The 27,757-nt window shown below is 37.5% G+C and overlaps 1 protein-coding gene across 2 annotated transcripts in view; it reads left to right on the forward strand.

Annotated features, from left to right (window-relative positions):
* UMAD1 (UBAP1-MVB12-associated (UMA) domain containing 1) overlaps nt 1–27,757 on the forward strand; it is a 78,723-nt gene that overhangs the window by 34,709 nt on the left and 16,257 nt on the right. For both annotated transcript variants that reach the window (XM_054274165.1, XM_054274164.1), the window contains one exon: nt 25,375–25,460. In XM_054274165.1, the coding sequence (XP_054130140.1) occupies nt 25,375–25,460 (86 nt within the window). The remainder of the gene's footprint in view (nt 1–25,374; nt 25,461–27,757) is intronic.

Raw genomic sequence — 27,757 nt, forward strand, 5'->3', positions numbered from 1 at the left:
TTATAGGCAGATGTAATATCTCCTACTAAACATGAGTATCATTAGACAAACTAGACTATTCTGGTTCCACACCATATGTGGGAATGTCAAGAAGGCACCTTGGATATTTGCCCCTTTACTCTTTCTTAACCACCATTTTACATTTAGCACAATCTACTCTTTGGGTTCTCCAGCAGGCTAGGCTCCTTATTTTTATGAGATAAATAGACATAATTGTTATTATCCCAAAGATGGATCCATTGTATTACTGGCCCCAAAACAAAACATGCCCTTGCACTGGCAAGTTGAGCTTATTTAAAGTGCCAGCCCAATTTAACTTTTCTTGCACTCACACTAAATGCAGCACTTGTATTTTGTGAGCCAATTATTTGCATACGTTTAAAAAGCAATCAGATCTGGTCTGTTAGGTCAAGATAATATGAACATAAATGCACATTCTTACAAATAAGCTGCCCTAAAACATAAAGGAGGAAAACAAATGTAGTGTGAAATGCTAGGAAAAAATCAGGCAAGGCATAATTAGCAAAGGACAGTAGAATTGCTGTTTTGTTAGGACTTGAATAGTAACAGTCAATTAAGTTTTCACAACAGGAAACAGCAAAGCATTTAACAAAGAAACATCATCTCTCTCTACAGCATAAAGTCTATACAAAGAATCACAAAACTGAGGCAATTAATAGATCAGAAGTCATGAGTTAAAAAACCAAATGGGACTGACTTAATATTTCTTTGCAAAGAAATCTATCTCTGTATATTGCAATAATTAATAGACCTAATTTTTTAATATAGTATTTGAACAATGGTATTTTATATAAAACAAGCACATATACAAAGCATGGCTGGGGATGTATGTTGTGGTAAATAATATGTAGGATGTAATTGTATGCTTGACAACCGAGGCATAGCCATCATTACTCAAACTAACTGCAAAAAACTCAGATTATCAGTTCAAAGTTAGCTAGTAAGGATATGATTAATGTTTCTTCCCTTCCTTTTCCTCAGTACCAGAATAATGGAAGTGATCTAAGATGGATAAACAGAGGGGCACAGCAGTATTGTGTTAAATGCAAAGAGAAAGAAGTTATAAGCAAATCAAGAACTCAAACTCTTGTAATAAGTTTGAAACTTATACTGAAAAATTTAGCATTTCTACTTAAGTACATTGAATAGCCCCCAGAAAGCTTTGGTGACCATGTAAATGCACCAGGCTCCAATTCAGGTACTTTCATTGAATTTCTCATCATGTGGAGTCTGTAATAAGCTGATTTTCAGTATATAAACAGTAGAGGCTTTCTCTTGCTATAGTATGATCTTGCATACGAAAGGTAATTGCTTTTCTTAGGACCAGAATCAAGCCCCATGAGAGGATACAAGGATATTTCAAGGGTAACACAATTAAGGGAAGAAATAACATTATCTGGAAATGTTCTGTTATCTGGAATTTCTAGCTTACTTCTCTGAAGCTTTTCCAAACATCACGTGTCAGGGCAGTTCAGAAAGGTACAATTTTCCATTTAGTTCCCCAGAGCATGCAGGGATCTGCTTAGCAATTTTTTGAAATGGGGTTATTTTGAGAAAGGCTGATGCCAGATAGATATCCAGTGGATTTTTAATAGCTGTGCTAAGTTGGCTAGTGATGCCATGGGTTTTGATTGTGCTACTTTTACTTTTGTTTATTTAGTATTTTGAATGCCTGATTACAAAGCATATGTAACCTGATGTTACTCCCCTGGTTATTTGGAAAAAACCTCTCAATTCCTTCCCTCTTCTCTCTCCCCACCCAAAAAGTTTAAAAAAAGAAAAGGGGCTGGGGGTGGAGGGAAGGAAGGAAAATATTTAGCCTTATTTAAAACAGAAAGAAGAAGGCTAATGTAAATCAACTCCAGAAACAGTGGATAAGGAGGGAACAGGGAGAGGGGGAACACAACTTGACTCTGCTTTGCCTCTTTTACCCACAGAGGAATGTTGCCAACAGGAATATGGACTTGTTGGAAAATAAATAAAGTGACCTTACTCAGAGCACAAAAAAAGTAAGATAGATCTGTCTGAGTAGGTGTTTTTTTCAATTTTTTTTTTTTTAATATTTGCTTCTGGGCCAGTGCAACAGCACTGTGTTCATTAGACACAGCAATGAGGTCCAACAGTCATACACGGACTAAAATGTGCTTAATGTGGTGCTGCTGCAGCCCAGGACGTGCATGCAGATGTTGTCCAGCAGTGAATGACGTTTCACTTCACTGCATTGCCTTGGGTTTGCATGTTTCCAAGTGTGTTTTTTCTTCTGCACTGTTTTAAGACATTTGTCCACTGTAGAAGTACTTTAAATGTAATAAAGAGAAGCAGTGGCAGCATCTTGGAAATTGTGAATACTCCAAAACCCTTGGTAATAAAAGACTGAAAAAGTACTGGTATCTTGAGACACTATAGAGTCACAGGCAAATGAAATTTAGGGTATGTGACATTTTGTGCTAAATCCCAGACTGCAATTTGAAAAAGTAATTTGGATTCTATTGGACATGAATAAAGTGTTTGGATTTTTTTTAAATTCCCCTGCTCCACTTTGAGCAGAGCTCTAATAGTTGGGGTTTTTTTCTTTTTACTCTGCCATGGCAGCTTTAAATGCCAAAAGATTCTACTGCTGAGAATTTTAAAGAAACATTCTACCTGTGGATAATTTCAGAACCAGAGGAAAAAGCTTAAAACAAACCTTCATTATGTGCCCCTGGAGGTACCCATCACAAATATTTAATATAAAATAACTGATTTCAACTGCCAAAGACATGGTGCTTCTTGATTGGTATGTTTTCATATTAAAACCTAATGCAATAAACAGTACTGCATTCTGTGCCATAAGTGATGAAATTCTAGAGCTCAGTGAATTGCTGATTTTTAGCTGATCTGCAATAAATGTCCATCAGTGTTCACACACACCCCTCTGAGGCACAGTCTAGGACTAGCTTCAAGGGCCATTCTTATAACATCCTTCTGTTTAAAAAACCAGGACAGATAATTTATGTTTAATAGGAGAATAATCTCATGGGGCTTTGCCCAAGAGACTTCCACTTCAGGTGCAGATAGGGCTGACAAGTTCATTTAACATATCAGTGCCACTGCAAGGGGCTGGCTGCTTCTCTCCTGCACCTGACTCAGTCTAGCCATTTGTCTGATTTCTTGGTGATTTGATTCATTTCACTAAGCTGGTGAAAAACAGCTCACCCACCCACACACATTTTGGGGTTTCCTGCCAGCTTAATAATCTGAACTGTCTCTCTGAAGTGTCAGATGAGCAGCAGAGGCAGTCTGAAGGACCAGCCCCCTTAGAGAAATGTCACTGTGGCGTAGCTGTCCTAAAGCTACAGGCTACGAATGGCTGCGTGGTACATAATTTATAAGAAACTGAATTCTGTTACTTCAGGTAAATACTCTGTAAAGCCAGCTGGAGATACCATTCAGAGGTCATGTGTCTTGAGTTGCAGTAAAAACACAAAGATTTTCTACTGTTGAACAAATATTTTAGCAAAGATGGCAAGTACTAAGGAGAGCGTAAAAAGGAAGTGGTGTAACTGGAAGATAACAATGCATAGAAGAGATCAATTAAGAGCAAAACAAGACAGAAGGCATTGAATGAAAGAGTGGCTTTTTTTGTCATTCTTACAATAGCCATCAAAGACAAATATTACCATCAAGAGTAGCCTGTTTAAGCTGTGTCTCATAGCCCAAAGGAATAGCATTCCCAAATGATGGTTCCCATTGGCCTTAACTTTTGCATGGGACCAGGCAGAAATGTTGTACATTCTGCTGCTGTACCATAAATATAGAAATATTTTTAAAAAGCATTTAGCCCTTTCAAATATGGCAGCCTCATATTTGCATTGCCTCATTAAACTGAGGAGACTTAAAACATAAATTGATTACTGAACAAATGTTTTATCAGTTCAGTGGGAGCTTGCAGGCACTACTTTGCTGACTCTATGTACTAGTTACTTCACTTCTCTGATCTCTAAAACGTCTGTGTGGTAAGACCAGCCCTTGCCAGTTCTGTGAAATGCTGCAGATTTAGGGAGAAATACATATGAAAGTGTGCAGAAGCCACTTGCCACTAATCTAATGCTGTAGGAGGGAGGCCACTGTGCAAACAGTGTGAGGTGATGAATGCCTGTGAAATTTGGAAGTGGAACCCTGTCCAGGATGGTGACTCACATAACACAGACAGAGTCTTCACATGCAAGCTGTCTTCCAAAGGCACTGTGCTTTTGCTTTTCTCTGCTTCCCTGGTATGTCAGTGAGTTCAGCCTCTTGATGTTGTCTTCCAGCTCTTTAGCTTGCCGCTTGCAGAGCATACTTTTAGACTTACTCACCTATTCAGAACAAGTGTGTGTAAATACTGTGTGGAAAAAACCCACCCAACTCTATCACCTTACCATTAAACAATGTGGAAAATATTCCATTGCACTGAGAAGAAACTGGTGATCCTTTGTTATGTATATCCATTTATTGATAATATTAGTGTTGTACTACTGAAGCTTATCTATGGCCTCTTGAAATTACCTCTTTCTTTCAGTTGTCCACACTGAAAAGGACTTTTTTGTAAGAGGTTTGTAATGGAAAACCATGTTGTAGCCTTTGAATCTGGTGGTATTATACTCTTTCAAATATCAGTATCAGCACTGCCACTTTCAAATTAATGGAAGTACATGACTAAGAACAAAGGGCTCATGTGATTTCACTGGTTTTAATCCTGGATTATTCAGTCAGAACTTGACCTTAAAATATAGTAATACCAAGTGGGAGGAAAATGCTTGGAATTTTACTGCTTTTCATAGGAAATGATAATGTATCTAACTTTAAAAAAATGTTTATCTAGATTTACTTCTTAACAAAGGTTATGAGAGTGTCCAGTTGATTCCATTAATACCAGGGTATTTTATCAAAATGGGAATTGGATCCAAACACTTCTGTTGCCTCTTGAAATACTGCTAGGATTGCTTATTTCTGATTCTGATCTTATTTTTGATTTAAACTTTGTAGGTTGTGCCTTGCACTTTGTCACAAAATCCCTGTCAATCTTAAATAGTTGAGATTTCAGAGCAGGTATTTTATGTCCTTGTGATGCCCAGTACAACCTTTCAGACCCTGCTAAAAGCCTAACAAAGACTGCTGTATATGCCAAGTGCATTTTGATATTTCTGAAAGAATATTGACTGGGATTGGTTTTTATTTTGCATATCTAAATGTCTGTGTTTGCTTCCTTGAGAGCAACTATTATGAAGAATATATATTTGAAAATGTTGCTTCAAAAGAGTTTTGTGATTTCACTTAGATTTTTGACTTTATTTCACTAAGTACTTACTAGCTTTCTTTTGAGCTCTTAAAGAATGTCACCTGATTTATCTTACTCACATTGCTGCAGTAGCAGGTCTCTCATCTGAAGCCCTTTTCATTAAAAATTTATTTTCTCCCCCACACCCTCTTCCCTGATGAATTCATGTGAACTTTTTTCATGCCCATACAAGGTCTAGTCCTTTCCATGACTGAAAAAAAGGATTCAAAATAATGAAAATGCCAGCAAATAAGTGACTTTGCCTCTGTAAAATTACTGGAGGGCTTGGAGCAGGCAATGATCCTAGAACTTTTCCAAGTAGAGAATTATTAAGAAATCTAGTGCAATAAGGAATTATTAAGAAACTTTAAAAAGAAAAAGGTGAATGTAGGCTCAATATATTCCCTCCTTCCTCTCCCCCTGCTCCTTGTATGTTAGTTATTCTAAAAAATAAGGAAAAAAAAAAGTTACTGAGAGCAGGAGCTACATGGCTGTTTCTGAGAGGGCTGGAATTATTGTAGTCCTGACTTCTAGAGATTTTTCTTATGATTTATTGTAAAATCTGGCTGAAAGTTTTTCTTTAGTCAGAACATTAATTCTTGTCCACCTCTGCCTTGTTCATGACATCTGTGAAGATGTAATAATATTTGAGACTTCTGTCCTTGTGTCATTTGGTTGAAATATGTTGGTTGCTCTTCTTAGAAGAAAAGCCTGAAAGAGAGACTGTTGTGTGTTGAACCTCGTTTGGTTCACTTTTCTCCTTCTTGATCTGGAATCTTCCTGAAGATTGCCGGAAGCTGGGGGAAGTTATCTCTTAACTGGGCTAGTGTTCAAAGAAGTGCAAATAACTCTGCAAACACCTGAGTTCCAGAAACATTTTCGCGTCAGAGGAGGGGCTGTGGAACATTGGTGCATCAGATCCATTGACCTGGATTTGATGGGTGCACTAACAAATTGCAGACTTTTTCATGCCATTTTGTGGGTCTTCCAGGCAGCCTGTGACTTCTCAGTTCTCAAGTAGCAAAACTGAAAGCTGGAAGCACAGCAAAAATCAAATGTAGATTCAAGCTGTTAAATTTTGCTCCTAGAAGTATGAATTTTCAATTCTCATGCTATCTTATATGCAATCTTACCAAAGTGAACATTAGCTGGTCAGGTACTAAGGAGTAACCTACAAAATGAAACAAATACTTTTGCTTCAGGAAGTTGGAGAGTTGTGCTGAATTCAACTGCCTCGAAGATTTAAAAAAAAAAAAAACAAAACAAACCCAAAGGCCAAACAGCTTGGAAGCAACACAATAATTTTGTGACAGGAACCAGGACTTGTCTAAAGAAAAACAAAACAAAACCAAATAAACAAAACAAAACCACAATTAAAAAAGCCCCAAGCAAATCAGTTCTGTACTGTGAAATATAAAGTTTTGGAAGTGAAAGTAGTGTTCCCATTGAAATCAGTAAGTAAAATTTGGAGATAAACATTTACTTGTTCTCATCTTTATGGGTGCCTTTTTTTTGTTTACAGAACCAACTTTAAAAAATCCTGTAAAATAATTTACAAATCTGTTAACCATTTCATATAGAGTGTCTTGACTTGTAAAGTCAAATCTATCAAGTTCTTAAAATACTGAGATATTTTTAAAGATATACTCAAAAGTTGTTCAGTCTTATTAGATCGTTACTCTGAGTTATTACTTCATTTAAAAAATCCAACAAATGTGTAAAATTTGCTTGGAATCATTCTAAAAATGTTGCAGTGATATGTGTAGCCTTAAACACTCACTAACCTTAAAGCTGTCATTCGTTTGCAACACAAGATCAAATAATTTCCAGCTTCTAAAAGTAGAATGAATTGGTAGACTAAGTTTTGGGGTTTTACTCTTTTTACAAGCTAAAAATTATAATTTAGTGAAGCCTTGTGTAATGTGTGGTCTATCCTTAGCCTGGTGTTTCTACTCTGGGTCAAATACAATATGAATAAAGGCAAAATAAATGAAATAGTCATAGGAAAGCAACAGACAATATTTTAAAGAAAAATCCTTAAGGCAACTCAAATTTTTTTTTCCATTCCTGGGAAATGATTGAATTTAAACAACTTGGAGGAGTTGGTTCTCCTTTTTGCATCAGTCAGTCACCATTAGCTTGAGGAAAAAACTACCAAATATTTTCATTTCAGTAAAATAGCAACTCTTTTTAGCTACGTCCAATTTATTTCTGGCCAGGACATCAAATAACTTTAATGTAGAAAAATAACTAAACCCCAAAAATCTGATTGAACATTCACAATTGCTGAAGTAGAAAATTTAACTGAGGTGCAAAGTGTTTCCTGGTCTGACCATCAAGAAAGTGTTATTAGGATATTGTAGGAAACCTATGTAAAGGTTTTGATTTTGATATTTTCATTAGAGTGGTTTCAATACAGAAGAAAAAATTTGTATTTCAGCTTTTCTGTATGTATGTTTTGGGTCTTATTGGGTTTTTTGTTATCAAAACATATATTTTCTTGTCATTACCTAAAAAATGAGTTGACACATACAGAAATTGTGCATCGTAAGTTGTACTAAACCCAATTTTTATTCAAAATATATATTGCAACTTCATTTGCTGCAGCTTCACTGGAATACGATTGTTTTATTTCATATTTTGTAGAGAAGTGTATATTCTTGGAGAGGAAGTGATCAAGAATTGATTGATACTTTGTCTTTATGAAATAAATTGCAATTTTTATAATTGTGTTAATGTATATCAAAAATAATATTTTTGTTGTTCTTATTATTTTTATTTCCATTCCTTATCCTGTCATTGAATATGATATTTAACAGCATCAGTATTGATGGTTGGTTTTTTTTTTAAAGTTAAGCATTGCAATTTCTCTTCAATACATCTGCAGACTTGCTGTAGATGGTCATTAAAAGCATCTCCAGGAAGCCGTGTGGTGTGTGCATGCCTGGGGGAGGGGTTGGCTTTAGTTTTGTTTTTTTATTCATAGAGGAACATTGATGTAAAAATCAAAAGCTCTAAGTAAAAAGAAAACACTTGTTTCCAGAATAGTGAAGACTTTTTTTTCTTTTTTCCCCCCCAGTCTTTTAAAATTTGGAAGTAGTGTGGTTTGTTTTTATTGTGGAAACTCTCAGGAAGAACAATTCAGAGTCGGTGCCATTCTTCCCAGCTGAATGGCGCCTGGTTTGTGAAATGGAGCAGCTGCGGTAGTTTTAGCTTGGCTCACAAAACCATTTGCTTTTTAATCAAGAACTTCAGATTCTGTGATGGTTGTTCATGATGGAGATGGCCAGCTCTGCCCTGAGAGACAGCTGTAGTATAATTGAGACAGACTATGTGAAGCAAATATAAATGCTGGTTGGATGTCTTAAAAGCAGCATATTCACTAAACTGTAACTGAATTTTTTAAAGGATGAGAAGCTTTTATACAGGCAAGAATTTACTACATGATGAAACATTTTATGTATAGTGGTGTTCTTGCATATATTGCATAAACCAGGATTTAAATCTTCAGCATTAACATTCAAGTTATAGAGTACAGTAATCCAAGTTTTGGTGAAGTGTGTCTATAACTGCATAACGAGAAATGCCACAATTTTCCAAAAGCATCATTGCAAATGTAGTTGAGGTCTCTTTCTTAAATTTGTCTGGGACGTGTTTGTTAAAATGCAGATATGCATGTCACACATTCATACAGATGCTTATTATAAGAAATAAAGATGCTTGCATTTTATCAAATGGAATAGGAGGCCACTGGAGGCACAGAGAGGAGTCATTAATCTTTGGTGGCAGTTACACATTTAGAAAAACTTGTTCAAGCAGGTAAGTATTGTGAAAATAAGTGCTCCATCTTGTATAGTGTAAAACCTCAGACTGACAGTTTGTTTTAGAAGGGATTTTTCTAAATAGCAGTTTGACTAAGTAAAAAATATCTTGTTTCAAGCAAGAAATCAAAAAGTGCTGCCCATATGTTAAAAAACAGTTTTAACATTTTGTAGTAATTTTATAGTCACAGTTAATAACTATTTTGAACTTGGAGTGGGTAGTTGTATGTTTAATGCTGAACTATACACTTTTCATTTACATCACAAGTTTGTTATGGAGTTATTATACCTATCAGAATATTTCACTTTCTTCAGGCAGACTATTTCATTTCCTCACTGATTTTAAAATAAAGCTTAGCTTAACTTTTAAACAAACCCTATTCTCAAGCAATATGAAAATAAGGGGCCTTGTGGCAGAATATGATGTTGCTCCTAGATGTCCTCCTTTGTTTTCAAACACTTTGTCCCATTTTATGTTTCCAGTGTGTGCAGTCTCAAACCTCTTTGATGCTGACTAATTGGGGGGGGTGGGAAGACAATGTAAAAGGGTTAATCCGTTACACTGGTATTAATGAGTCAGCTGGATCCCTGCCATTCTCTCCTTTCTGGTTCACTTAGCAGCGATTAGCACAAATGACACTTAGTTCTGTGGGAAGCAAGCTATGAGGATTGTAGGTAATGCAGACCTCGGAGGAGAGCAGCCTAGTCTCAGGTTAATACACGTAGATAAATCCATGCCATGTGGGCTGAGATCAGAATAATCCTGTTTTCCTACTGGACCCCTGAGAACACTGGGAGCAGTGGTAGGGATGTTTTAAGCTCACACGTGATCAAAAGGTGGCCAGGTTGGTTTCTGAACTCCTTTCTCTGCTGTGCTGCTGGGGATTTGAGCTTTGGATATACTCACCTGACACCCAGGCATTAGAACTGAGATGGTGAAAGAAAATAATTACAGGCACGTCTCTGCAACTGAGAGCCCCTTTCTTAAATGCTAGAACTCCTGTGACAAAGTTTTGAAAATGTTTGATTGACTATTTATACAGTGGTAATGTTTCTTTGGTCTGTCCTGAGCTTTTAATTTGGGATTCTGGGACAGTAATAAAGATACACTAATTCAAAGATATATTGTATTTTCATTACTTTTGATTACAACTGCAACTGTAAATTGATTGTAGAAGCAGGTATGGAAAAGGAAATTATCCTTCAGGATACACTTGTAGTCCAGTTACTTTTTACAATGTTTTTTATTAATTTAGAAACAAATTCCAGCAAGACACACTCAGAATACTTCTCTTCCCTTTTCTTCTTTCCCAGATCTCTGCAGTTGCTGGGGTGATCCTAGAGGCATGCTCACATGCCATATCTGAAACTTCATATTGTAGCAGAGCTTTTCTTCTGATGGCAACCTTTCAGAACAGCTGCCTAGGTTTAGTGTACCCTTTGTGTTGGAGGATGGTGTAGAAATCGTGGGTTAGGTTGTTTGTAGGAGTGTTTGACTTCAAATGTCTTCATCTGAGAGCAATTCTTCCAATTTACTCACTGGATGGAAAGATGCTTCTCTGCATACTGAGCAGGTGTTTAACACAGGTTCCTCCTGGGCACCTTTAGAGAAAGTCTGTTAGCAATACCTGTGTGGGGAGCCTGATCTCCTAAATTAGAGATCTGTGTTACAGCTATACCCCTTTCACAGTAAGTTAGCCCCAAAACATTCTGCACATTTGTACACTACATCTGCATTTTGACAAACAACAGGCACAGTCTTTTAACCTCCAAGTTGCTTAGAAAGTTTGATACTGGATGTTTTTCAGGCCTTTGTTCCTATTTAATCCCTTTGGGGCAGAACAGTAACACAAAGGAGTTTTTTCTAACCACAAAGTTTTAAAGTAGTGTGGAGTGTCTCAAAGGCATAATCCTATATGTTGTTTTCTCCTATTTCTGATCTTGCTAATTTAGTAGTTTTTTGGCCAGTAGTGGTTTTGCAAGTGAGGATAATCTAGATTTTATCAGCTCACCACTACCCAAAAGCAAAGGTGCTACTTTCCTCCACTTCAGTGAATCTTGCTTTGCTCCAGCTCGGGTGTTTGCTGGACTTAGTCAATTGGCTCAATTCCCAGAAGAAAATGGGTTCATAAGCAGAAAGTTCCTTTTTGTCAGAGTCAGTGCAAGGGAAAGGCCTTTGAGTGAGGGGAACAGAAATTCCCTTTCTTAATGGTGGTGAGTGATTAGATGGGCTCTTGTGGTCTCACACAACATCACCTTTATTCAGGCCACAATTAAACATGACTGATCATATTGCATGCAAAAATAGTTGCTCTGTTGAGAAAATCACCCTGTCTTAGGCTAGCTCTTATGTAGCTGGGCTGATCTTTTGTCACCCTGAAGGAGGCCAGTCCCCTTGTCTTGCTACAGACTCTACTCTTCTGCTATTTAATTTTTCTGCAGTTTTGTGAACTTTCTTCTGGGGTAGTGTTATGCTGTTCTAAGAAGGTGAATGGGTTCAAAGGGCTTGAGTGATAGAGCAGGTATGGCAAGAGGGAAGACAGAAGTGGGAGGTATGGATGGAAATGCATCCTTGGTTGTTGGTGCTGCTCAGTTGGCTCTGAGTGTTTCATTGCTCATGTATCTGACAAGGATCCAGGTCTGGAACCAGGGCTAAGATGTGAGCAAATTCAGCCAGCAGCAACAGTTCTTTGATTTGGAAAGAGGAGGGGACAGCCTAAGGAGCCAGACTACCCTCAGAATGGATGAGGTGAATGGCAGGAGCAAACAGCTCAGAGTAGAGAGGAAAGACAGGTCACAAATTCTGGCAGCATTTGGCAGCCACATACATTTTCTGCTCTGTTGCAGTGTTTGTGTGTGTAAAATTCCAGGCACAAAATCTGTTGTCTTCACCTTAAAGGAGGTATGAAGGAGATACAAAGGAAGATATGAAATCAGTTGTCTTCCAGACAGAAGCTGTGTCTTTGGGGAAAAAAATGGTGTCATGTTGTTTATGGCTCTGGATTTTTTTTCCTTCTTGTTTTTTCTACCTATCAGGCTGCATGATGATTGTGAGCAAACTGCAGTGTGATCTGAATATAGGACATGTTCCTGAGTAGAGCACACATAAAGCAGTAACTGCATCATGGAAACTTAATTCTCTCTTGTTTTGTGAAAAATCGTTAATGTACCACAGCAGCTGCCTATCAGATACAGGAGTGCAGGTCTTTGTGACCTAGAATTTCATCTGCCAGCTTGCAGCCAGTTGAATCAGTCTGTGTTAACACTGCCCTTTGTGCAGAGGATGGGTTGATTCATTGGTTTTGTAGGGAGACATCAGGGTGACATTGTTGGTCTGTGCTTTTCTCTGAGTACTGAGTTCAAGTAGGAAGTGATAAGAGCATGGCTAGGAATGGGAAAGAATATCAATATGACTGTTTCAGCCCTCATCTTCACAAAATTCCTCGTGTTCAGGGTTCAGATCAGTGCATCATAAACAGAATTTACAAAAATTGTATGACCTCACCTACTTTCTTAATACCTGAAAGAAATAAAAATACTTGGATGGATTCTTCACATTGACCAAGCCAGATTTTAGATTTTTCATAAAATTGCTTTATCCATTGCATTTTTTCAAGCTAGTCTATGGAAGTAGCTAAAGAGCTGTCATCCAGACTGATACTAATACATCCAAAGAGGGCTCCTTCAACACAGCAGTGCAGCATTGTGTAAAGTGCTCACATGTCTGATTCGCTGGGGCTGATGGAGTGAAAATGAATGCAACTTTCTCATGAGAAGAAAGCTAAAGAGAGAAAGTTGCACTGTTGAACCCATGAAGAAAAGGAGGAAAACTAAGAATATGTATTAATCTTCAGTTTCCTACAGCCTACTGATAATAATAAAAATTAGGATTTCCTAATATAATAGGGATTTGCAATTTTTTTCCTATGTTTAAGAACTTCTTCATGTTTTTGTTATATGAGGTCTAGCACACCTTTGAAACTTTCCATGTTGATTTTTCTTATGTCTGGAGTGAAGTACATTTAGATCCGAAATATCCTGCTTTTTCATGGTGGAAGGCAAGAATGATTCTACGATAGGGTCTGCTTCTGCAAGGCAGTTTGACTGTCTGAAGAAAGGGTAACTGCTTCTTGCTCCTGGCAGCAGGATTACTTTCCATCACCCATGTGCCAGCTCTGCCAGCTCATTTGACATCTCTGATTTAGCTCACAAAACCAGCAGAAAACTAACCCAGCAAAATAGGGAGTGTATAATAGATGTGTTTATCTTTTTGTAAGCCAGTTCAGTGAGCTCAGGCAGCTCACAAGCACCTGGGAGAATTTGGGGGCCACCACAAAAGAAAGAGCTGGAGCACCCATGCTGAGAGGAGAGGCAGGACTGCTCCTGTTGGCAGCACTGAGCTATTAGCCTGACTCAGCCATGTTGTGAAAGCTCACCCTTAGGTAATAATGTTCACACTACAGGTTGACTGACAGTTCTTCAAATAGTAGCCAGAAGGGAGTTACCAGCTGTACCCAGTTTGTTTTTGTAGGGTGGCCTTGTCTGTTTTCAGTGTGCTGTGTTTTGAAACAGATACTTATTCTATTCTAATCGTGTTATTGCATGAAAAAGTTCTGCAGAAAAATTACATGTGCAGGGTGGACCTGTCTGGGAACTTGCTGTTGAGCAAGTGGATAAGGAGCCACAGAACCTGGAAAACTTTGTGCTTTGTGCTGGGACAATTTGCCAGTTGCATTTGGAGGGACTCAGAAACCCTTGTACTTCTATTCTGCTGAGTGTTGCCAGCCTGAAAGCCTGAGGCAGAGTGTGGTCCTTCATCTTTGAACACTGTGAAGTTTTTGTCAGAAGATCTGGTAGCCCCTGTTTATGCAGTTTACCAGTTATCACCGTGGATCTTAAGTGCCCCTAAGCCTGGAGTTCCATGGAAACCTTGGCTGCAGGGTTTGAAACCCACCGTGGCTCACCCCTTCAGCTCCCCAGGGCCTCTGCAGAAGTGGTGGGTGGTTGCCATCTCAGGAAAAAAAGAAATGCTCTTTTTCTGAAAGCTGACCATCTGCCTTTCTGCTCTTGAAGCTGGCATGAATCCTACGTGGGTGTTTTCGTTTTGTTTTTCTTACAAATTGAAATGTTTAATATTCAGCTGGAAAATTCCATTTCAATGCAGAGTTTAGGGAAGGCACTGATTTACAGTGTAGGCATAACTTAACACAAGCATTTGTAGCCCTCAGTTTCACACCATGGACAGCTGATAATAAAACAGCTGCTCTGATCTTTCTTCATTTTCTCCACATATAAAAAGAATATGGTACAAAGTCCTGGCAGATTTTTCTTTAAAATGAATTATTCAAGTACTGCACAATTATGTTTTTTTCTCTTTGCTTAGTGGGCAGCGTTAATGTCACTTTTTGGTGTACATGCAAACATTTGGGCATTTCACTGAATAATACAGCTAAAAACATATCAGCTGGACTTTTACATCTGTTGCTCTTGTATCTTTGTAAATGGATATTTTAATGTGGTGAGGCTTTTTTAGACTTTGTAAAGCAAATTCCTTTGTTCAAGAATTTTTATTCATCTCTTTTTCTCCTCCCCAAAATAACTTCTGCCCTGCTCTTTGGATACTTTTAAAGAATTATTCTAGTTCTTTTTTCTGCTGATAATTCTTTCTTTTTTTTAACAGATCTGCACTACTATGTTTGTGTAATGCAAAAATGCAATTGAATAGTTAGAAAGGTTTTTAAGTAATGAAGCCAGACATACTAAAAATCTCTGAATATTTAATACTATTTATGTTGTTGCCATTAAAACCAAGGAATCTAGCAGTAATATGTTGAAATGAACATTTTCATTTTGTTTACACACATACTAGTCAAGAGTAATCCAGAAGTTCTGTGGTATAGTTTCTTCTACAAAGCTGGATTTAAAATAAAGTTCCTGGAAATACTAAACCAGCTTAAAGCACAAAAATAATCAGAAAATAACACTTTAATCCTAGTTAATCCACATTATTGACCTATGTGCTCTAAATAAATAAATAAAATTAGGTAGTCCTTTAATCATCAGTGTGGAGCTGGTTATTCATGACAGAGGTATGATCCAAAATTCAGCTACTATGCAGGGTTTTGTCCTTTCTGAGGACATGTTAAATGGATTTATGTTTTAGTTTGTGAGGAGACTTGGTTGATTAGTTTTAGATCCCTTTGTAAGTCTGAGATCAGAAGATGTTACTAATACAACAGAATTAACAGTGTAACCCAAAAGTAGTTTTTCAGGGCGTTATGGAAGCAGAGATACTTTGTTATTGAATAATCTGTTGAGATTGCTTTTGGATGTAGGTTTTCCTTTTAAAAAATACTCAAAGCCTCTCTGTACCAATTTTAGGTATGTTTATAAAGTTGTGCTTGTCACTTCAAAAAATGCAGAGAATTTATGCTTTTTAGAGAAAAAACCCCATGCTGTTGGGAAATAGTCTGCAAGCATGTTTCAGAAATGCAAAAGCAGCAGAGGATGTCCCATAAGGTTTTCTGCTCAGAATTGACATATAGTCATAGTCACATAAGATTTCCAGGCTGATGTCTAGAAAATAACTTAAAAAAAAAAAGTAGGGAGGGAATATTTTTTGAACCACAGTATTTGTAAGCCTTCTAGTAGAATCTTAGGTATTATGATTTAACTTTCTGCATCAGTTGTATTGTGCCTGTATGGCATGCAGACATTTAAGTGTGTTTCAGGGTATCTCTATAACTTTGTATGTGGTCTTTATGTTTTAAATTAATTCTGCTTAACTTTGTTTCAAAATTAGTGGGGTTTCCATGCCTCTGAGAGGATAGTAGCATTTGGGTATGAAATGATTATTACTTTGGAGATTTCTCATAACTATCCTACGTAAAAGTTAACTTAAATGAGTGTTCTGTCCTATCATCAGTTTTCTCCCACTAAGTATTAACTCAGCCTTCTGGTACTTTCAGGGTTTCTAGACAACATGACAAAAAATTTATAACAAGTAATGTGAATATTGTAGGCAGCTGCTCATTTGAAGGCTGGTTATTGGCATGAGGCTGTCTGTGATCATGAGTTCATCTCAGTGCATCTTGGGACAAAGGTATAAGTGGCCCTAATATGAGTTGACTGATTTGTAAAAATTCACAAATTTTTAGGTGGGATTTTTCCTCTTTATAAAAAGAGTATTTCTTGTTTTAAATAGCTGAAATGCTATCAAGAGAATAAAACACAGCATTCCCTGGAATAGTTTATCAAGGATCTCCTTGAGGATTTCCTAGTCCTTCTACCCTGCTAGAACAGCCCTGAGCATTTCCCTGCATTGTTACAGTGGCCTCCCTTGTCTTCCCTTCATTCACAGTCACCAGCCACAGCAGGATTTGCCACTTGACCAAGCAGGCCAAGAATAACAGAGCAATGGGTTTTTCCTTCAGCTGGGGCATTGCTCCTAGTCTCTTTTTACTACCCAGGTGTAGATGGTTATATTCTGTAAATTCTAAATATCTCCAAATCTTCTGTGCCAGTTTCAACCACATTTGACAATGTTTTCCTGTGTTATCAAGGACAGAAGACTGGTCATGTAAATCTAATTCCATAGGAAACCAGCTTAAATTTGCATTATTTGTTTTCTAATATAATTTACATTTATGTAACAAGCTTCATATACAAATATCAGGCTATCAGCACCTCAGTTTTTGACAGGCAAATAAATTTAATGCATGTTGGACCTACTGAAATGCAAGTTGCACAGGGTAACCAAGACACTGAACAGGCAAACCATGCAGCAGGTTTTTAAGTGCTAGGAAAATCTCTGTCCTCATCAGTGGCTTCAGCGTGTGCTGTTTGCTTTCTGGACAGGATTGCCTTTAGAACCACATCATGAATAAAACAGAAGGAAGGGAATCCTAATGTCACAGTTAAGTGAGGATACTGAAATAATGTTGATTTCATAGTGGAAAGTGGAATGTTACAGTATATATACACCTTTGAGAAACAACTGAGCCTGTAATCTGGGATAGGTTTTATAGGTGGATTAAATAGTGACAAGGAAATGATGCTGCTAAAACATGTTAAAGGGGAGGTTCCTTGCCAGCACTGCTCTGTGTGAGCTGTACTATTGTCTTACTCTGAGTTTGTTGTTATTACTGATGTTTTCCCAAAGCCTTTTACCATTCATCAGGAACTGAAGAGGTAAAGACTTCTATTGTTTTGAGATTAAATTTATCATCATCCTCACAAGCATAATAAGAAAATGCAGGAAGGATTGTGAAGATTGTGACTGTCATGTTCTCTCAAAGGTAAACAAGAGAAAGTTAGGCAAGAGAAATAGAACAAATAAAGGGAAACAATGTTGTCTTTATCTCCATCCCTTGGAAAAGCAAAAAGGATCTAGTGGGAGACTGTAATCCTGGAAGAAAATTAAGCTTGCAAACTGAGGCTTCTTTTGCACTTGTTGCATACCAGCCAATTGATACAGCAGAGTGGGATTATGTGAAGTGTAGACATCTTCCAGGAAGCAGATTTGAGAGTGAAGTGGAAAGAGATTATGTGAATTAATGCTAAACTGTTCTAAATATCTAAAAATGTAAGGGACTTTTTGATTTATTCCTAGTCTTAAGAACAATGTACTTGTTCCGTGGGATGATTCAGCTGGTCTAGCTGAGTGTGACAATCAGGTATCACTGAGTCTAAAATAAAAAGAGAACAAATCAGTTTATAAAACTTTTCAAAAAAGTACATTAAATGGTCGGCTTCCCCAGAAAAGCGTGATTCACTTGGCCTTGAAAGGTTACATTTGTTTTGATATGGAATGGCTTAACTGACAGATGAAGTGAGTGACGGGAAGATTTAGAGTTTCTCTAGGAACGTCAAGAACTGTGACTTAGTGCATGAAGAGACTGGCCTATGGCATCTGATCTATACCTTCTAGGCAGATTTGCTGATTTTTTTTTTTAGGGCCAATATTCATGATAAATACCAACATCCAATACATATGCTGGGGGCTTGTCCACACAGTATCAGCTGAACATTGGAAGAGCAGTGAATAGTTCTGAGGTTTCCCTGAGGCAGTGGCACACACACACTGATAAGCACAAATCTTGGGTCAGAAGACTTAGAAGATGTACATTTATCTTGTTTGGCTTTTTCTTTCAACTTTTTCCTTAAAAAATGACTGAACATGTCATAAGCCCTTACTTGGATCTATGCTGTTGATTGCTTCAGTCCTAAGGTTGTATTGAGTAGCTGGTAAGTCCCATCACTTGCTCATTCTGATAGCACAACCTGATAAGAAAGGTGTGGCAGCATCTAAGGTAATGAAGTCTAGAATAGCATTTCCAAATAGCAGAATGGAAAAACGAGATCTCTGGAAAGATATGCTGTGGTGAGGGAGCTCAGTGTTTTGTGGACTACTGAGGAACGCTGGCATGCAAGTGAGATTAATTCCTGACATTTCTTTATGCTTGACATGAAAGTCTCATAACCTAAAACCAAAGAAAAATAACATTTCATCACGGGGATTGTGGCTTATGGACTAATTAATTCTACAGCTTGCATTGAATGTGACTGTGAACCTGCACGTAACAAACAGTAGAGGGATAGATAAAACTGAGAGATGAGAGATGTTGAGGAAGCTCCTTCTTTGGAGCCTCAAAATTCAGCCAAACAACCTGAGGTACATGGTTTCTTTCACTTTGAAGTTAGCCCTGCACTGAACTGGAGATTGGACTGGTGTGATCTCCAGGATTCCTTCCAACCAAAATTTTGCTACAAAGCTTTGGCTTTGGATTCATCAGCTTTCTGAAAGGGCGCCTCTTAAAAGAGAGCCTTTGCCATGGGGGTTGGAGGAGTTGGAACGATTTAGCCTCAGTGAAGTAGTTGGAGATGGAGTTAGAGCTAAACTCTAAGGGTCCTTTGTTTCAGGATTCAGGAAAGCTTTGAAAGAAGTGAAACTTTTGAGTAGTTGGAAATATAGAAATAAAACACTTTTTGCAAACTTAAAAATATGTACATGTGAGATATGGAAACTACAGGAGCCTCTAATCATCTTATATTGTTTCTCTATTGCTATCTTCTGAAAAATTTTTGTTTGGGGAAACAAAATATTTTTCACAGGAAGTTTTTAATCTATGATTTCAGTGTGATCTTGATAATGGGAGCAGGTTTGAGGACACCCTGACAGAATTGTTTAGGAAAATGGAGACTCTACATTAAGAATGCCTGCAGAAGGATGGGATACCAAAATCAGACTGGGTGACAATGTGGAGTGCCACTCCCATAATCTCCAACGGCATGTGCTGTAGCTGGATTTGCTATTCTTCTTAAATGGGAAAGGAGTGAACCTTGTTGCTTCATGTCTGCAAATGAAAAACCATTCAGGATAATGTTTACCTTGTTACAGTTTTCCCCCTGCCTTTTACAAGTTTGAGGAAATCAGTTTCAGGATTCTCATTGCTGGGTTTATGTAGATTTTTCTCGTGGTTCATCAGGAGAATTAGAGAAGATACTGGTTAAGTTCTACCCCCTATCAAAAATTTATTTGTAGGACCTCTTAATACACTGTTGATACTCAATGTATGGCTGCCAAACACTTGCCAGACCTCTGCCTCAGCATGGACTTAGCCAGACTTCCTTCTCACTCACCCTTATGCAGCATAAACTCTTAAACTCTTGTTTTGCTGGAAGTTGCAGCTGTGGAGAATCTTTCTGCTGATATGTTGGGTTTTTTTAGGGGATATTATTAGCTTGTTGAAATGAAACTGCTGTTGATATGAAAAGCTTTAATATGAAACCAGGATGAGGTGACCTGAAACTAGGATGACTTCATTGTTTTGCCAACTAGATATGTATTCTTATAAGGCTATAATGTCTTGGCCATGCACACGTGGATGATAATGAAGATTAATGTGTAGTTTTATAGCACTAATACTAGACAGAGTGATAGTCCCACTTTTAAGCAAATGGAGGAACCAACTATTCATCAATGTCCCATCTGTGCCATTGAAGAGGACAGCACTGGCCAGTGCCTTATTTGATTCAGATGGAACACTGAATGATCTGTTGACCACCAATGCAAACTGTTGAATTACTTACAATTTATTGTGTACAATCTATTCAGGACAGGTGGAATAGATGATCTTTAAAGTTCCTTTCCAACCCAAACCATTCAGTGCTTCTATGCTCATTAGCAAAGTTTTCTAAGGGTCTTCCCTCTGTCTTCCCTGTCTTCTGTTAGTTGTCTTGATCCCATAAAATCAACACAATTCTGTGTTTTGGGTACTGCCATCGAGGTTCCCTGGCACCACCCCACTGCAGTCCTCAGCTCACTCCCTGGGTAGAAACTGGCTGGTAAGTGAAAGATGTGAGACCCTGGAAGTGAGTGCTGGAGAACCAAGCAGGGCTGGAAGAGACTGAGCAGAAACACATTTCATCCCTGCTGAAAAACCTGGAGGCAGAGAGGAGAGCAGGACTTGAAAAAGGGGTGCTATCAGCCCCCTTTGCATGGAAGTGCCATTGCAGGGGCTCCTGGGACTCAGATGTTCAGAGGGAATTACAATACTTCTTAAATACCTCCTGAGATTGAAAGCACTGTCAGTATTGATGGACTGAAGCCTGAAGTTCTGCTAGTTTATCCTGGAGCAGGGTAACTTAAAATTGCTGTGTCTGACCTTTCTTCCTTATCTCAGGGAGAGAGGGGAAGATTTATGAGTAAGAAAGAAGGAAAAGAAACTGCAGCAAAACTTTGATGCTTCCACAGAGTCAGTCCCCCCTGTTTTCAGATCTTACTAATCCTCTCTTAAAACTTTTTGTCTTTTTGCTGCCAAGCAGAAGCCAGAATATTCTTTGTTCTTGCCACCTCTATGCAGGACATAGAAGATAATGACAGGCAACAAAGAGTTAAGCAACTAACTAAAGTATAATGGAAAATAGCTGTCTTCCTTTTGAAGCTGAAGGTGCCATTTGAAAATCCATGTATTTGGTAGCTAGTTATTGCTTGCTGTGTTGAACGTGCTTCAGTGTCTCACAGGAGTTTACACAGACCAGGACAAATGGCAGTCTGCATTATAAAGTACATTTACAATTGGTTTTAATTTATTAAACTGAGGGTGGGCTAGGCTTTTAAATGTTGTCTGTTGATCAAGAGACTACACAGCTTGAGATTAACAAAATGCTGGAAGAGGAAAGAGTATAAATAGAAACACCACTTCCTTGTTGAGTAGAAGCCAAACTTGTGGGTGAACCTTTCTATATGAGAGTTTGCTGAGGTCCAGATAGGCAGCTGAATGCAGATTTCTGAAGACACCAAAACCTCTGAGTTCTGAGGCAGGATATACATAGTATATACTGAGGACTGGACTAGGTATTTCTTTCCTGTGGAACACCTGGCTGCAGTTCTTAGAAAAAGATACCAGTGGAACTTGGAGAATGTTGGTGAAAATCCAGCATCAGCTTAGTGAAACAAGAAAAGTATTTGTGATCTTTCAGTGGAACACTGATTATTTGGGCCTGGAAAAGGCTTAATATAACTGAAAAACAGCCTCCCAACACAACCTTATCTGGGCAGTAGGATAAATATGCCTACTACTTTCTTTTCAAACTTTAAATATTTTCCCATTGCTATGGAAGGGAATATTTTACAGCAATGAGCATGATTGGTTTTTTCCTGATAAATTTTCCCAGTAAAGTACTGCATATTACAGATTATGCTGCTGATATTTAAACCATATTACATTTCATGAAGTGCCCTCTATTTCTAATTCTTATAGATTTTAGACAGTATACATAATTTTTTGATATATGACTTAGATTTATTTTCTAGAGGAGTTTTATGACTGAAATTTGCACAATGCTTAAACCAAGGAATATATGAGCCATAATCTAAATGGTTTTTTAAATAAGTGATTTTGTCTTTTATCCCCTGATTAAAATACAGCTTTAAAGTTGCTCTAGTTCAAACAAATTATTCAAGCAATCTTATGGCCTATATTTTTACAGGAGTTTAGACTAGGTGATTACCATGGTCCTTTTGCCCTTATCTGTGAACATATTTGCAGTTCTGATGAATTTCAGTTTTGATGAAAGACTTTATGGGGGTGCTTTCCACTAAGGCAATGTATTTGTGATCTTTTTCCAGAGCCAGATTTCAGTTGCTTAGTTTGGCAAAAATATGGTGATATACCTATTTACATCAAGATTGTGTAAGAGAACTTGTTTGAGTTTGTTTGGGGGGGGTTTCTCCCAGGTTTGGAGGGGAGGGTGGCTTGGTTGTTTGGGGTTTTTCCCCAGTCAGAAGCTATCAACTAAAATGTCTGAAGTGCTCAAAAGGAGCCACACAGGTCCTGCACCCAAAGGTCTGTGCTCTCATGGATGTCTGTCTGTTTGGTGTTTGGCATCTTCCCCCTTCCTCACATAGATGGGTAGGAAGAGGAGATCACAGGGTTGCAGAGGAAAAGAGGAAAACCCAGAGCAGAGGGAAGCATTTTAAAGGCTGAGCCTGAAGAGGAAAGACAAACTATGACTTCCACTAAAGGAAAGAGATTAGACTGTAAATCACTGGGAAACCAAGGCAAGCTAAACAAAAAAACCAAAACAAAAAGACGAAAAAAAACCAAACAAACAAAAAAACACCACAAAAAAAAATTGTGGGTGGCTAAACATGATGAGTCAGCTATGGCAAGCTAGATAGGGTTGGGAATTGATAGAGCTGGGGAGATATGTCACAGTTAATTAATTATTTGGGCCAGTAGAAATAAGGATGACTAATTGGTTGAATATTTGAGATAGGAACCAGTGAAATAAATACACTGAAAATACCAATTTATCTGGAAAAATATTCCATCCTGCTGGATGTCTTAGACAGTTTGATGTCTTTGGCAGCTGCCTATCACTGCTTCAACTCCATTAACTCAATTAATAAAAGTCTGTACAAAGAGTCATGGCTTATCCTTGCAGGACTATATGCCTGAAAATTTGGCAAGATGTTGGGGTTTCCCCATTTTATTTTTTTTTTAACAAAGAAAAATTCTGATTGAAGTGCAGTTTCACAAAGGCACTTTGAATTGTGAAACAATACACGTATTCCTATACTGAGCTTGTGAATTTTGGGAGCTGGATGACAAAGTTCTAAGTAAAAAATTTAATTTCTCTCTAAATGAGTTGTTTTTTTTTTTCCTTTCTTATGATCATTTATGACCTTTTGGTCCTGATTACGAACCAAGACTCTTTTCATCTTAAGGAAAACTAATCATGTGGAAAAAGTATATTCTGGATAGCATTAACACGTATGCATTGAGAAACCATTTTGTTAGGTTGTTCAAAGTGCTTAAGTAGCCTTACTCCTGGAGAAATTGATCTAGCCTGAATTTGGTACAATTTAAATCTGTTTGCAATCTCATCCACAGCAAGTGTATCAAAAATACACCTTACTGCCCTCTTCCTGCATCTGTTAACCACTTTTACACGTCCCTGAGGCAGGGTGCATTTACAAAGCTTATAATAATTTTTGTTTGCAGACCTCTACTTCATTACAAATGTAAAATAGTTGTTTAACATTCATGATTTTCATGACTGTTATTTACCTTATTATCTTATAAGTGCTTACAAATTGTGTTTTTCAAGGTACTGGGAGTGGAATGGAAGATTAACTGAATCCCCATCTCCTTCATTCTCCCACACCCCTTTTTTTAATAGCTCTTGTGAATGCAAGTACTTTGGAGTATTTTATGTAGAGAATTACTAGTTTACTAAGAAGTATCTTTCAACTCCAGAAAAGGCCTGGGAAAGTGTAGACAATAATGAAATTAATAGGCATCAAAGACCATGACAAGGACAGTGATGATGATTCTCTGCATACACTGCTAGGAATAATATTTGGGTATTAAAAGCAGACACAAAAATTAGATATTAGTGCTTGTTTTCATAAAAAAACTACCAAATATTGCATTGTGCTTGAGGGATCTGACCAGTCAGACCTGTATGGAGCAAACATGTATGGACCTGAGTGCCATTGACTTTTCAGCCTAGCTGGGCACAGGCAGAAGCTGGCTGCTGTTTCCAAAGGCTTCTGCCTGGTGCATTGGCTCTAAGTAAACCTCTGAAAAAAATGGAATAGGGGAGCCAGAACCACTGGTTTAGCAAAGTTAAACTACAGTAACTTGAATCCTTTTATTTTGAATTGTTGCTGCAGGACTCTTTAAAGATACAGACTTCCAAAATACGGAATTACAGAAAGCAGTATGAATTCAAATAAAAATAAAACCAAAATTATGTAACGACATCTTTAATCTTTCTCAGTTGTCTGCTCTTACAAACTATTTACTGACTAGTACTAACAGCAGAAGGACATAATCTGCATAATCTTTACAGCTTCTGGTACACTCTTCCATTGACAAAGAAAATTGGAGAAGATAGGATAGGTAGATGTTAGTTTTGCAACATCTGAGAAACAAATTCTGGTTTTGTTTTTTTTTGGTTTTTTTTACTACCTCTACCTTTTAAATAAAATTGATAATGTACCTTCTGTCTTAAAAATAAATGTGAAAGTTATTGTCTCTGGTTTATTGCTGTGATCTGCCCATCTTTAGATCAGTACCGGCTGCAGGTTTTGGGATAAACTGAGTTGTGTCTTCTTGGTAAAATCCTGGGCAGAGGTAGCCCCATGTATGCAATGGGAGGAGATTGGTGCCCAGCCTGCCAAGCAGTCTCTATCCCCATACAGTCAAAACCAGTCAATTTCTCAGAATGCTTTGTCTCTCTCTCTGCACTCATGCACAGATATCAGCCGTGTGGAAATGAGGCTACAAATGAGGATAGAGTAACAGTGCTTCTAGCCTGCCATTGGATTGGGATGGGATGGATGTGCACCTGGTATCTCCTTTCCACTACATAGTCACACTGCTCTGTACCATTTGCTAAATATTAGAACCTAATGGTCCTAAAGTATGCAAAAAAGGGGCCTTGCTTTTTTCTTTTCTCCCCTTTTTCCTCAAGAATTTTTTCCTTTAAATAATTTATACAGGTTTGTTCCTGGGTTTTGCAGATCACTTCGCAACGCTTTTGTCTTTATGTTCAAAATTTCTCAGTTCTCTCATTTTCTTTCATGTTCAAAATTGTAAATAAAATGTGGCAACAGAGTCCCCTTTCTCAGGGTATAATTTGATTTTAGGAAGACTGAAGAGGTTTTCTTACTTTATGTAAAATTTCAGTGATTTGAAAGGGTTTTTTTAACTTTGGTAGGTGACACAGCTGATGATCAAAGTAGAGACTCAAAGGATAAAACTTCATTTCCGGAGACCAGACCGAGGTGCAGTCAGCCTTCACAGGTAGGAGACTTTTTCCTTATGCACACATGATGAAACTTCCATAGCAGCTCATTTAAGAAGCATGAATGTCCTGCAGAAGATGATTTCACCACATTCACATCTTCCATTGGCTGAGTCACTCCCAGCCTTCCTCATCATCTGTCATAAAATCAGCATTGCTATTAATTAGATGGCAATAATATGAAGTCCACTGCTGTGGATTTGAAAAGGAAATAGTAGAAATCTGGGCTGTATGGTATTGCTGGGTATCTTATTTTTATACTTGAGTTGTGCAAGCATGAAACTGTAGCTAGAATGTTAATGAATTGCATAGAAGCATTTCTGTGGTGAGTAGTAATGGCAAAAGTCACACATTTACATAAACTGTCTATTTCCACAACTGCCATTATGAGTAACCTGTAAACATGTGAGTATAATAGATTGTCTTTACTTTGTGTTTCCTTTCTGTTTCTCTACTGTGTGGCTGTAAATCTGAACTTCTTTTTCTTTGGTATATTTGATATTTGATACATGTTCACAGGCAAAGGCTTTTCAGAATATTTCTGCATATGCTGTACGTCTTCTCCATGAACTCTGAAAATGTTTTTGTACCAAGCATGGGCCTGTTTTCCATTGCCATGTAGTTTTAGACATTTGCAAGGTGACTGAAGATGTTTGGCTTGGACTTTTTGTGCTTTTGTGATGGTTCATTTATTTTGCTTAACCTATCCTGTCGCTTTTTCCCATATCTCACCTCGGTACTAACAGTGTCTGTCTGTCTCTTTTCAATGCTGTTTCACTATTTATTATTGCTGAGTCCCTAGGTATAGTAGAGGTGTGTGTGACAATTTTCCACCCCTTAGGGATGGTCTCTGTGTATGTGTGGCCTGTAGTCTTCTTTTCTAATAAAAAATTTAAATTGTATCCTGTACAGAAATCTTTAATTCATCGTAAGTAATGAGTACTTTGCCTTCTGATAATGTTAAAGTATGAATTAGTTCCAACCAATTGCAAAGTTTTAGTCTGACTTTAAGATCCACATCTGAGCCAGGGTGTTTTGCAACTGAAGTCCTGCAGATCTGGGCAGTATAATTCATTGATGTAGTTATCTACTGGACAAACCTAGTTTCCTTTAATGTGATGTCCTTGCTGGGGATGGTGAACTGCCAGTTACTGCAGCCTTGGTGGTTTGTTCAGTTCTGTGGAATTTCAGGAAAAGAGGAACTTGTATTGATTTTAAGTTTTATGAGTTAGAGAGAAGAAGCGAAGTTTTCAAAACAAAATAGCAGATATTATAGGAAAAATGAACAAAGATATATTTTCACCTTTCTATTAAACTACTTACATGTCAGAAATATGCAATACACAAAAATACAAAAATATGAACTGGCTTGGGACAGAATCAGTTAAATTAAGATCCAGCACTATTTAGGCAATTCTTTCCAGTCTAGATTTCAGTATTTGGACTTTACATTTACTCAAAGGAATTCTCAAGTTCTCAAATTAAGTAGAATAATTGTGAATCATGGAAATTAAATGGATAATTCTGGCCATTAGGAAAGTAATGTTCTTCCTTACAGGGGTGAGTATATTTTTATAGATTAGTGGGAGAATTTACCAATTTAGAGAAACTGGAAAAGCATTGTATTACATATTCAGTATGTCATAGAGACATAGCACATCAATTGAAGTAATAACCTTGTTAGTATAAAACCAGAAATTCTTGATAAATGTAGAACAGTATGCTAAAATATAGTTGTTACTGCAAAGTGGCATCTGATATTTATCATGCAGAACTGAACAAAAGAACATTTAGTTCATCAACTGCTTCATCATTTCAGTTGCTGGAAACCTGCTTTTATTTTTAAATATAAACTTTTTCACTACTTATTAGATATAAACTTTGTGGAACATGAAAAATGCTTTTGGAAATGAGATTTAAAGAAGAATGACATAATACTTTGTTCATGGATTTTCAAAGGGGAAATGAGGTTGAGTTTGATTTTTTGAAGAAATTGTTTTCTGGGCTGTTTTTTGGTAATGGCTATCATCTTTGGAATTTCACATTTCCTTAGGTACTATTGGATTTGTTTGCTGTACAATCACTGAATTGTCAAGTTCGTATATTTGTATCATTTTGTATAAATTATTTAAACCATTGCACAAATCAAAGTTTACATCAAGACGGTCTTGCTGTCACTAGGAACGTGTAACAGAACCTCTTGCAAGCCCTGCCATACCCCAGTTGGGGTTGTTTTCAGCTGTTTGGATATTGCATGCATGTTAGGGGAATTGCAAGTCATTGGAAACTCCTTGGA

Source organism: Melozone crissalis, unplaced genomic scaffold (assembly GCF_028551555.1).
Source record: "Melozone crissalis strain CALT ecotype California unplaced genomic scaffold, PUWL_Pcris_2 ptg000016l_1, whole genome shotgun sequence".
Classification (NCBI taxonomy): domain Eukaryota; kingdom Metazoa; phylum Chordata; class Aves; order Passeriformes; family Passerellidae; genus Melozone; species Melozone crissalis.